Raw genomic sequence first — 13,201 nt, 5'->3', positions numbered from 1 at the left:
TTTTGTTTCTGATGTAATCAGTGAATCATGAAATCAATGGACAGGGGAATCATGGCTAACTTTTTTTTCATTAGTGAAATAGAATATAATAAAAATGTCATCTTGCTCCTTGTTCTTCAAACTTAACAACCTTATATTATCTAGGAGCTTGTTAGAAATAGAGAATTGAAGGTCCCACCCAGACCTACCTACCTTGTCATAATATGAATTAATCGTCACTGAAACTAAATCCCAGCATTAATGTCTACAAAACATTGAAATGGAAAAAGTAAAATTGATCACAACACAACCCCCCACATTCATTAAATTATTTCAGTTTGTTGTGTTCAGGTACATATGAGCTTATACTTTAGTACATTTATCCCTCAGTATCCGAGGGGGATCGGTTCCCACCCTGTACTGAAATCTGTGGATGGTCAAGTTCCTTATATGAAATGGCCTAGTATTTGCATAACCTACACACATCTATAGGAGAAGGCAATGGCACCCCACTCCAGTACTCTTGCCTGGAAAATCCCATGGACGGAGGAGCCTGGTAGGCTGCAGTCCATGGGGTCACAAAGAGTCGGACACGACTGAGCACCTTCACTTTCACTTTTCACTTTCATGCATCGGAGAAAGAAATGGAAACCCATTCCAGTGTTCTTGCCTGGAGAATCCCAGGGATGGGGGAGCCTGGTGGGCTGCCATCTATGGGATCGCACAGAGTCGGACATGACTGAAGCGACTTAGTAGCAGCAGTAGCACACACATCTATGCATATACTTTAAGTCTTTTCTAAGTTGTAAATAGTTGCTGGTGCATACCAAGTTTTACCTTTTGGAACTTTCCGGAATTTTTTTTTTCTGAATATTTTTGATCTATGGCTGGTTGTGGGTATGGGCCTTCTGGATATGGAGGGCCAACTGCATATTTCCGTGGGTACAGTCAAAACAATTTTGAAATGCATTGTTTTAGATGTGAGTGGTGAAATCATATCTCTGGTTGTGGTCTTATCATTAACTGTGGGAGAGATTGCTTTGCTTTGCATTTGAATCATCTCTAAAGTTTTCTAATATCTCTGTCTTCCAACTCACAGTTTCTTCTAATATTAATAGTTTCTTGCTTTTTTGTTCTCTTTTTCATATCTTCTGTACTTCAGTCCTCAGAACTGTACTCAGTGTTGTGTGTCCACTTCACTGGGAGATTGATGCTAATTAGCATGAGTTTTCTGTTTTAATGTTCTTGGCACCAAAGTTGAAGGAGAGAATTACCAAGTTATGCAGTGCTCTTTCTTTCTCAGTTTGTTATGTCTTCCTTCCAAATGTTAGATGCAACAACAGTATTTTGTTCTGGATATAATTAAGTCAGTCTTCTTTTTGTGCAAGTATGCATAGCATGTCTTAAATGCTATGAACAGAATATTAAGAAGAAATATGTGTAACATGGAAGTCTGCCTTTGTATCCCCAGCTATATTTAAAACAAGCAATTGTGGCTTTAGTTCCCTGTATTCCAACCTAGCCCGGTATAGGCCAGATAGAGGAAGCTAACCTCTTCTGTCATTATTAAGAGAAATGCTGATTTCCTGGAATGTGACCCTAAAATGGAAGTAAATCATACCACAGACTTATATTTAGTGTTAGTTCCTTTGACCAGCAGTATGCAGTACAACTTACTGTAATTAAGCAGCTTAGAAAATACGTACTTTCTGTGGCTCTGAGACAACTGGTGAACGGCAACAACGCTTATCAAATTTTTATCGAGTCCTCTTTCACTAGTGTTAAACATTTCCTGTCGCACAACCACACATGTGTTGCTACTGGTTCCACTCTTTTCTCCGTCCAGTTATTCCATTTAATTTGTACTTTGTTTTAAAGGGCCTCTGAAGTAAATTTTATTTTACCTTAGGAACCCTACAGGGGTGCTCCAGAAAAGGGGGAGAAACAGAGCATTTTGAAATCTGTAACCTTATGAAAATGAAGGGACTTGTTACCACACATCCTTCTGTTCAATGGTTATGTCAGACTTGTTAGTATTGACAGCAGAATTGCAAAAGGTTACTAATTTTTTTAGCCATTTAATCCATACTCTTTAACAGTGTGATCAACATGTATTTGTTAATATTAAATGAATTTTCCTCTAATATTTTTTGTGCATTTTCCCCCCTTTTCCATGAAGGCCTTATCTGTTTGGAGCGGGGTGTTTTTCCATAAAAGCTCCATGGTGAGTCTCAGTTCGGTCCCGCATGCCTAATTCATTTGCTGTACTCTCCGAAAGTAACTCTGTTTTGTACTTTGTTTTCAATTGCATGGCCTGATCACAGATAGATGCACCGAATTCCTGAGTCATTGGTAGATGTTGGTATTTACGCCTGAAAAGATTCGTTTTCTTGGTTTCATTTCATTTCTTGAAAATTCATATTAAAAAATCATAGAATAATATTTTTAAAAAAAGAAAGGAGAAGAATTCTCTCATAATAATGCTGGTGTATAAGACATGGCCAACACCCACATTTAAAGCTTTTAGTATTATAGTGATAGAAGATAGAAACTCCCTATATGACATGCTGAACTTCTGAAGACATGATTTATTTTGAAATATAAATATATTTAAGTTATACTAAAAATACCCTATAAATTTTTACTGCATTTTATTTGGTACGAAATGCAAAAGAGTCAGTTCTGTTTTGAATAGTTTAGGTAGTTAAGGAGCTACATGGGGAAATTTGGGTCTTACGTACACACTTCTAAATTCCTAAATAACTTATTATTTTGAGTTATTAGCACCTACCCACTATAACTCGTTTACATTCTTATATAAGAGTGCATAAAATATAACTTTGTCAGTCTTAGCATGATGATCATAGAAAAGAAACAGTATATTTCATACTTTCATGCAAAGATGTGCAATAGAATGTGTTTAGAGCTTGGTGTAATATGTTTAACAAGATAGTTAAGAGTCAGAGTTCCAGAATCAGACTGTCTAGGTCTTACATTCCAGGTCACACACTTACTATACTACCTGTATGATCTTGGGTACTTTTCTAAAGCCAGTCTATATCTTGGTTTCTTTATCTCTGTTAGAGTTACCAGTAGTACCTACCTTATCGGTTCATTATGAGGATTAAATGAACTAGTGTATAAATTACTTAGAACAGTGCCTGGCACATAATAAGAGCTCAGTAAATGTTACCTGTCATGCTATGATTTATTTTCTGGTTTAAGGGGGAAATTCCATTTTAGAGAAGAAACTTTTTTAAGTTAGATCATGGTTTTGTTGTTTTGTTTTGGTTCTAGGAATGAGTGAGCCCAAGAGACATTTTGGTTAATTTATATCAATTTTATAAATTTAGTCAGAATACATGTATGTTCAATTCTCATAACTGCTTCTGAGACTTGTTTATACTGTCTTATGGTCCTAGGGAAAAGTCTTACAGTCTTTTTTCCTCTTGGACAAAAAGAAACTTAAATAATTTGACACAAACTAATTTCAGTGTTCATACGCTAATAGGAACATCTGAAAAGTTCATTATTGCATTAGAGTAGGGTGATAAATCATTGTAAAGATTTCCTCTTTAGAATGCGGTATCAAAGTTAGTACACAGATTGTGAAACTGTGATAAGCAAATTCAGGGTATACATGAGTAAAAATTCCCTGAAAGTCAATCTTCATTCTTGTGTTAACTAGATTTTCTTCCAAAAACAAATAAGATACTTGGATCTTACTGAGGAGCTTGTAGCAAACAGTGGAGTTTTAAATGCCAGATTCAACATATGACAAGATTTCTTTGTAGACTCAATTTAGAATTGAATTCCATCTCGGGATAAATTTCTCATTTTAAGTACAAAGAAAGGAGTTTTAGTATGTTAATAAAGTTTGAAGTTTTAGCATAGACGTAAAGATGGAATGACAAATGTTGTATGTGAAATAAGAAAAGCCCATGCCTTCAACAGCTTATGTGCTCCTCAAATTTAAGCAAAAGCACTTGTCAACCAGAAATGATTTGAGGTTGAAACAAGATTAAAAGAGCCAGATTAAAGAAAGGGATATATGAAATATAGTAGACTTTTAAATCATTGCCTGTCTTTTAGAAGACTGCTTTGTGGTTTGTTTGATGCCATCGTTAGCTAGCAAGAAACTCGTTTTTAGTCACTTGTACTAGCCTAAAAGATCCTCCTTTAAAATACGTCTCTTTACTGGTGGTGCATGTTTTTCCCATTAAGATCTTAATGAAACCTCAAATTAAGGCAGCAAAATGAATATAAATTTGACAACTTCTTCCATGTTGTTTATAAAAAGCTTCTTTGTTTTAAGAGTTTTTACTATTTTTCCATGTTGTTTAGCATTCAACCTGAGAATGTTTTTATTTACTGTTTTAGAATAAATATTATGTTAAATAAAATTATCTCTTTATTTCATCACGTTTTTAGGACTTTCAGTATAGGGTAGGATTTGTATTTTGGAAGAATATGAAACTTTTATAGTTCCTCTTAAAATGTTATATAAATTTCATACAAATTTTTATTATTTTTCAGTTGAAACATTTATATTTAGCTGAGATTTTGCTTTTGATCAATCATGATTTCTGCTCATTTCTCCATTCTTTGATAAACTATTTTAATTGTTAAATGCATGTGGCTTCAGATGAGTCAGTTTATAATAATTTCTTTTCCTTTGACAACCAAATAAGCTTGTTAGAAAGTTAACTATGCAGACCAACTTCAACACTTTAGCCATTTTATACATTCTGAAGATTATGTATTTTCTAGGATTTTGGAATTTAAATGATGGTATAAATGATGTAAAAGAATCACACGCATGGTACACTTTTTAAATGCAGAAAATTTAAGAGAAATACAGTGAAATTTTAAAAATGAATTTTGCTTTCAATATTACAAATAAGTAACAAGTTGTTATGGAGTTCCTAATCTGCATCTAGTAAACTTTCCTAGTTTTTGAATTTCTTAGTGAAAGAAAAAATATATGCAGAACAGTATAGACAAAAGGTAGTTCATTTGAATATATCTTTATAGTATATAAGGGTAATTTTAAAGAAGAGTTAAAACTTACGTATCAAATTATATTTAAAGTTTTAATTAGTGCCACGTTTTCAATATGTTTATAAATAGTTAATTTAAACTAATCTAGTTATTCTGACACTATTGAAAAAAATATAAATTCATTTTCAGAAGAAAAGATTTATATGGAGAGGAGAATCTTATCTGCCGGGTTCAAAGAAAATCTCTTAGACCTTTAAAAAGAATTTGTGATAGAATACTTTTAGATACCTGGTTAGTATCTTTTTAAAAAATACAGTACTTTCATTTTCCTTCTTAGTTTTTATTTTAGAAAATAAAGCTGAGAATGAGGGAAACTTCTAAATTCCTTTTGAAAGGCTAATCACAGTGAGGAATATAAAGAAGAGCTTTTTCTCTTTAACACAAGGTATAACACCACTTGTAATTCTTATATAAATATTGTCTAAGATTTGAACTAAAGTATTGACTGTCCCCTTGTGATTTAGGGAATGAAAGAAATGGCGCTTCTCTCTCAGCTGAGCCCTTTTCCACGCTTGTGTCCTAAACAAGGCCCCAGACCTCATTGTTGCTTTTCATGCCATCCACAGATTCACCACTCATATCCTATTTTATAGAACATAGAAAATTATCCAGATGCACATAATTTTGCTATAATTTTAAAGCCTATATCATTAGAGTCTTGCTTTTTTTTTTTTTTGGTCTGTCTGTGGTTAGAGTGTGGAGCAAAAAACAAGCAGAGAAATTTAATATGTTTATCTGACTGAATTACATAATACAGAAGGAGCCAATGGGTAACTTCAATAGTCTTTGTAAATATTTTTAAAGATGTCATCATGTTAATGTCCCTAGAACATCTGATGGCATTAAAAATGATTCTCATTCTATGGTTAGATGGTTAGGTCTCCCAGAAGAAATGACGAAATATTAAAATCCTCAGTTTCAATTTAGCACCTTATTTGTTGTTGTTTTTTTAATCATATATTTATATGAGTTTTGATTATGTTGTCTCTTAATAAGTTTTGTAAATGTGACGCTTTCTGATATGGTGAAGGTTGAATTCATTCTGTAGTCCATTATGTTTTGCTCACAAGTGAAGGCAAATTTTTCTTTTAATTTTTGACCTTGGAATTATTTATGGCACAGGAGAGTATAGTGCAGGAGTCATTAATGGATAGGAGTCCACCAGCTCTATCAGGATGTTTTGTATTCATTTGTAATGATGACACAATTGAATTTCTGGACCCTCGTATACACATAATTTTTTTTCTATCAACTAATAATTGAGTAAATTAGTTAAACAGTGAGGGGCATTTGCTTTAAACTTGCAAATGTCTTATAATAGAATAAAGGGAGATAGATATTGAGAAGAAAGAAAAGAAGGCTAATATTGGAGTGCTTTTCTAAAATGGTTGGAACACCAATCTATAAATAAGCATGAGTTACAAGGCTAGCACTTTTCTCTTTTATTCTTTTCACATATGTATCATTTTTCAATATTTTATCTTTCTGCCAACAAAAGGTAATTTTGCGATAGAAATATTCTGGGTCATTGGGAAAAGTTCAATTCTGCTTCCACCCGATATTCCACCTGGTCTTGGTCTTTTAAAATTTTAGGATAAAGGGGAAATTGAATCAATATTAAATTTTCTTCCTTTGGATATTTCATATAGAAAATACTTTATTAATAATATTTTCTTTAGATTATGTTCTTTTCTATTTTTCTGAAAATCTTGTACACATATACTGCACATATTTAAAATTTCTATTTTGCTTAAATACCGTAATCATTCCAAAGGTAGACTGATGATAGGACTAACTTGTTATGACCATGTTCACCAAATATGCTGAGTACCCAATACATTGCCTTGTGTCATGCAGGAGGTGGCAAGTTATTTTCAGGGATAAAAACTTTTAATATTAAACACCAACTTTTACTAATGTGATGTATGAAGGCCCTATCAGAAGAATAAGAAGAAATGATGAAATATAAGAATAAAAATGATAATTTTTTCATAATTTTAAGAATATTTTTAACATAAGGTACTTATTCTCTGCAGGAAATAATGAGTTTATGTAAAATGGTACTATATTGATGCATTTTAGTCGTGTGTTCAGAAACTGAGTTATGTGTAACATTAAAGAAGTCTGAGACTTCAGCTTTTGACATTGAATAATTAGACTGTAAGCCAGTAAACATACAAAATATATATTTGCTTGACTAAAGACTAAATTGATTATTATATTACAAAGGTAGCCAACTGGCCCAGTAGCAACTTTTAAAATCTATTTAGCATACATAGCTTAGATGCACCACAGACTCTCTTAAGAAGTGGCATGCTACTTGTTTTCTGTCTTGTTGCTTCAGTTCAGTCCAGTTCAGTCGCATAGTCGTTTCCAACTCTTTGTGACCCCATGGATTGCAGCACGCCAGGCCTCCCTGTCCATCACCAACTCCCGGAGTTTACTCAAACTCCGGTGTCCATTGAGTCGGTGATGCCATCCAACCATCTCATCTTCTGTCATCCCCTTCTCCTCCCGCCTTCAATCTTTCCCAGCATCAGGGTGTTTTCAAATGAGTCAGTTCTTCACATCAGGTGGCCAAAGTATTGGAGTGTCAGCTTCAGTCTTGTTGCTTACCACATGATTTAAACAACAAAAACAAAAATAACTCAGGAATTTGCAAAGAACTTTGAATTTGTATATTTTGTACTGTCATTGCTCCTTGATGGTGATTCTAGTAAAAAATAAGTCATACAGTAGAAACACCTTTCAAAAAAATTCTGGAATTTTTTTCCCCCTCTCTCCTCAGCCTTCCAGCCTCCAGAAACTAACCAATGGAAGTTAAAAGATGCTATTAATAGTTACAGGAACTTAGAGTTCCCTGATAGCAGTTCAATAACAGAAACAAGGGCTCAGTGGTAAAGAATCCACCTGTCAATGCAGGAGACAGAGGAGACGTGGGTTTGATCCCTGGGTCAGGAAGATCCCCTGGAGGAGGAAATGGCAACCCACCCCAGTATTCTTGCTGGGAAAATCCAAGTCCATGGGGTTGCAAAGAATTGGTCATTACTGAGCACACACACAATGGAAATAAAGACTACGAAGGAACCTCACGAATAGCTGGGAAAAGAGAAGCGAAAGCCAGAGGTGAAAGGGAAAGAAATACTGAACTGAATGTAGAATTCCAGAGAAGAGCAAGGAGAGACAAGAAAGCCTTCTTAAGTGAACAGTGCAAAGAAATAGAGGAAAATGATAGAATGGGAAAGACTAGAGATCACTTCAAGAAAATTGAAGATACCAAAGGAACAGTTCATGCAAAGATGAGCACGATAAAAAACAGAAACAGTAAGACCTAACAGAAGCAGAAGAGCTGGCAGGGAGGGATACACAGAAGAACTGTACAAAAAAGGTCTTAATGACCTGGATAACCATGATGGTGTGGTCACTCACATTCTGGAGTGTAATGTCAAGAGGGCCTTAAGAAGCATTACTATGAACAAAGCTGGTGGAGATGATGGAATTCCCACTGAGCTATTTAAAATCCTAAAAGATGTTGCTGTTAAAGTGCTGCACTCAACATACCAGCAAATTTTGAAAACTCAGCAGTGGCCACAGGTCTGGAAGAAGGTCAGTTTTCATTCCAGTCCCAAAGAAGGCCAATGCCAAAGAATGTTCACACTACCATACAGTTGTGCTCATTTCACATGCTAGCAAGGTAATGCTCAAAATCCTTCAAGCCAGGCTTCTACAGTATGTGAACCGAGAACTTCCAGATGTGTAAGCTGGATTTAGGAAAGGCAGAGGAACCAGAGATCAAATTGCGAACATCATTGGATCATAGAAAAAGCAAGAGAGTGAGAGTTCCAGGAAACATCTACTTCTTCGTTGACGACATCAAAGCCTTTGAGTGTGTGGATCACAACAAACTGGGGAAAATTCTTAAAGAGTTGGGAATACCAAACCACCTTACCTGCCTCCTGAAAGGCCTGTATGCAGGTCAAGAAGCAACAGTTAGAACTGGACATGGAACAATGGGCTAGTTCAGAATTGGAAAACTACATCAAGGCTGTACACTGTCACCTTGCTTATTTAACTTACATGCACGTTAAGTACGTCATGCAAAATGCCAGGCTGGATAAATCACAAACTGGAATCAAGATTGCCAGCCTTTGATATGCAGATGATACTACCTGATGGCGGAAAGCGAAGAGGAACTAAAGCTCTGAGGAGCTCAGGTGCTGCTTGGTGAGGGTGAAAGCGGAGAATGAAAAAGTAGGCTTAAAACTCAGCTTTCAAAAAACTAAGAGCATTCAGTCCCATCAATTCATGGCAAATAGATGGGAAAAAAGTGGAAGCAGTGACAGATTTTATTTTTGGGGGCTCCAGAATCACTGCAGGTGGTGACTGCAGCCATACTTGCTCCTTGGAGGAAAAGCTATGACAAACCTAGGCAGCGTATTAAAAAGCAGAGGCATCCTTTGCTGACAAAGGTCCATGTAGTTAAAGTTACGGTTTTTCCAGTAATCATGTATGGATATGAGAGTTAGACCATAAAGAATGCTGAGCACCAAAGAATTGATGCTTTCAAATTGTGGTGCTGGAAGAGACCCTTGGATTGCAGGGAGATCAGATCAGTTAGTCCTAAAGGAAATCAACCCTGAGTACTCATTGGAAGGACTGATGCTGAAGCTGAAGCTCCAGTATTTTGACTACCTGATGTGAAGAGCTAACTCATTGGAAAAGATCCTGTGCTGGGAAAGATTGAAGGCGAAAGGAGAAAAGGGTGGCAGACCATGAGGTGGTTATATAGTATCACCAACTCAGTGGACGTGAATTTGAGCAAACTCCAGGAGATAGTGAAGGAGAAGCCTGGTGTGCTGCAGTCCATGGGATCACAAAGAGTTGAACGTGACTGAGCGACTGAATAACAACATTGCAGCTGTGGCAAATGCAGCAGAGAGATGAAATTGTTGGTAGAAACATTCATTTTATCACAGAATCTTGACACACACACGAAGCTATTGTTTTATGCCCTGTCAGTGGAAGTCTTCGGTGTTTTAGGCATGGATGTGATTTTTATGGGTAATAACTTGGAGTGTTTAGAAAATGTTAATGATGGAAAGAAGAGGCCTTGTCATATATGACAAGGTGCATTGTATGGATTTTGTCAGAGGCACACACCAAAAGGACCAAGCAGAATGGCTTCTGAGCCAGACATTTTGCTTTCCCTACCAGGAAGACATCAAAACAGAGGGCTCAGGAAATCAGATATGTGAGAGACTATTTCAGGTGTCATAACACCTGGAAACTGAGATTACCGAACTGAAGTCTGATCTTTTAAAAACTTAGTTGAAGACTGTGTGCTATTAAGAGATAATTAGCATTAAGAACTAAGATATGGGAAGGCACTGCCCTGAGCGCTTTCTGCATGTTACAAAATCAGTGGTTCTTAAACCTGAGCGGTTGCCAGAATCTCCTGGAGGGTTTGTTAAAACCAATTGTCAGAGTGGGCCATGGCTTGAAGATTATTTGCATGTCTAAGAACTTCTCAGTGCCAGGGCCCACACTTTGAGAACACATGTAATATGGTAATCCTTATAATAACCCTATGAGGTAGGCATTATGATCTTTCTATTTTATATATTGGTTGTGTGAGGTCGGAGAGGTTAAGTAACTTAAACGAAATTCACACAGGTGCTTTTGCACCTGGGATTCAGATTCATGTTTTTACCTGACCCTCAAAACCCAATCTTTCTCCATCTAACCTTCATTAAAAGACAAAGAGATAAAGGATAATGAGCAAAGGAAAGTAGAAATAATGTCATTTGACATTGGAGACTGTCTAGCAGAGTTTATAAGGTCCCTGGCGAAATTGCTAAGGAACTCTGGGGGCAGACTTTGACATAGAGAAGAGATACAGGATTGAAAGAAGACAATAGGTTGTTATCAGAAGTTGATTGTACTAGAAGCTGATTTGGGGAAGCAAAGGGGGAAGCTTGTACTTTTTTTACAGTAGTTACGTGAAGTAGCAGAAGTTACTTATTGTATTCTTAAATATTAGAAGAAACAGAACAAAAATAGACCTATCGTTTTCACAAATCCATGAAGAAAAAGTACGAAATAGGAAGATCAGTGATTATAACTGCATCAGATCGGTAGATCTCCTCTCCAGATATTGTCTAACCATACATCGCATGCGGCTGCGAGCATTGTCAGGGTTCCATTCTGTATCGTCTCGTGTTTTCATACATGATGTCTCCATTCAACTGTATTGTCAGCCTCACGTTTTATATTTAATATGCAATGATAAGCTATCCTATTATTATGAGAGGTTTATGCTGGTTTTATTGTTCCACTTTGAAATATCCAGGGAAATATTATCCACTTCAAGTAAGTTGACTTGGATTTTGGCAGCACATTCTTCAGAAAGAAATCGGTTCTTCTTGGTCTTTTAAGTTGCTGTTCTGATAATACCCTGAAACTTTGAACTAGTTTTGCTGCTGATCACAGTTCTCCTTAAGGCAAAATGCATGTCTACATGGGGCAGAATTTTAAGGGAAATATGTCATTATCTTTAGGACTGTGATTTCATCTTGGTAATTTTTTTCTATCATTTTATCTTTTAAGCAAAGTTAAACCACCTCCACAAATTTCACCAAGCAAATCAATGGGCGGAGAATTTTGTGTGGCAGCAACGTTTGGGACATCCCGATCATGGTTTGCAAATAATGCAGGTCTGAAAAGAGAAAAAGGTATGTGTTTTTACTGAAGTTAAACTTACCATATGTAATTTGTGTTTCTTGAAGAAAACTCATAGCAGCTCTCTTTGAATAAGCTTCAGCCCAATAATAGAATTTTGCCCCCACTCTGTTAGCATTGTCTTTCCTCAACTACTCAAGTCTCATCCACAGGAAAGGCTGTCCTCTCACTATAAATGTAAAATAAATTGCCCACTGAGTATTTTTATTTTGTTTTGCTGGTGACAATATACAGGTGCTCTCAAAGTTCTCTAAGTTATTCTCTTAGTTATTCTCTAAGAATAATCAACAACAGCTCTGCCATGTTATAAATTAAGATATAAAAACAGGCTCCCACTCAGAAATAAGGATCATCTTTTATGGTAACCAGTGTCCCTTTGAACTTATATAGTGTTGTTTATTTAAATCCCTTCTTTGACCACCAGAATCAGCTTACAGAAATACCGTATATGATCCCTTATTGTTCTTATGTAGAAAAGAGTGTCTACTTTCCTGGACCAAGTGTTTCATTTTGAAAGTTAAAAATTTCCTCTTATTATTGTGATTCTATTGAAATAGGTCAGAAACTAAATTGTTAGTTGAAGCACTCTTCTGATGAGTTCCACAGGCTGTATTGTTCTTGGCAAAACGGCTCTCCTTGACGCTTAATACTGGCAGTCAGACATCAGCTCTTTCCCTCGTTATCGCCTTTCAGTGGCCTTTCCTTGGAAATAGGATCCCAGACACAGCAGGCTCTTTACCTAAGTGGGGGAGGATACTGTGGAGTAGGCCAGCCTTCCATTTTCTTATCCCATCTTTATTTTTTTTGTTACCTCCTTTGCTTTAATGATGCTATCGAAATGACTTTGTTACTAGGTAAAGCCCTCTGTGAAGCTCCATTTCAAACGCTTCTCCCTTCTGTTCTAATTACCCTTTTAACTTGCTGCTCCTTTGTGTCCCACGGACTGGTCATTAGCCATGTTCTCCAATCAGCTGTAATTGAGTCTTTTGGCAAAGAGATAAGGTGACCTGCCCAGCACTCATGAGGGATTTTATGTGCTCCTAGGTTTACTGTAAAACCCAAGATAGAGGACTAAACCTGTCTTGGTAATGAGGACATGTGTACTTGTTATAAAGTCATTTGATTAGATCCATATTCAGCACCTGACCTCAAAGCATGACTGCTCTTCATTTACTGTGGGGGCCAGTGAGCCCACTGAGAGGAATGAGGGAAGAAGCTTTGAGGGAGGAGGATTTGCTCCTGTTTTTCATTTGTTTGTTTTTTTTAATCCAGAGATTTAAAGGAGAAACTTTTCTGAGAGGGAGTGTGTGAGAAGTTAGGCTGATTTAGGCAGATGGAGTCTCTCATGCAGTTGAGTTGGTACCTCTGATATAACTAAATCTTAGTCCTTCCAGGGTTCCTTTTCTGTCAGTCCTTCCCTCTC

General features: G+C 36.3%; 1 protein-coding gene across 10 annotated transcripts in view; it reads left to right on the top strand.

Moving 5' to 3' along the window:
• The window catches only part of BCAS3 (BCAS3 microtubule associated cell migration factor), a 590,167-nt gene that overhangs the window by 255,975 nt on the left and 320,991 nt on the right, over positions 1 to 13,201 (top strand). For 7 of the 10 annotated variants that reach the window (XM_061390224.1, XM_061390222.1, XM_061390227.1 and 4 more), the window contains exons 17-18: positions 2,159 to 2,203; positions 11,647 to 11,771. In XM_061390224.1, coding sequence (XP_061246208.1) covers positions 2,159 to 2,203; positions 11,647 to 11,771 — 170 coding nt within the window. The remainder of the gene's footprint in view (positions 1 to 2,158; positions 2,204 to 11,646; positions 11,772 to 13,201) is intronic. The other 3 variants (XM_061390226.1, XM_061390230.1, XM_061390231.1) reach the window with 1 other exon arrangement.

The sequence above is a fragment of the Bos javanicus genome, chromosome 19 (genome assembly GCF_032452875.1).
Source record: "Bos javanicus breed banteng chromosome 19, ARS-OSU_banteng_1.0, whole genome shotgun sequence".
In the NCBI taxonomy this organism is placed as follows: Eukaryota; Metazoa; Chordata; class Mammalia; order Artiodactyla; family Bovidae; genus Bos; species Bos javanicus.
Note: the sequence above shows the minus strand (reverse complement) of the source record. Positions and strands in the feature narration are given on the sequence as shown.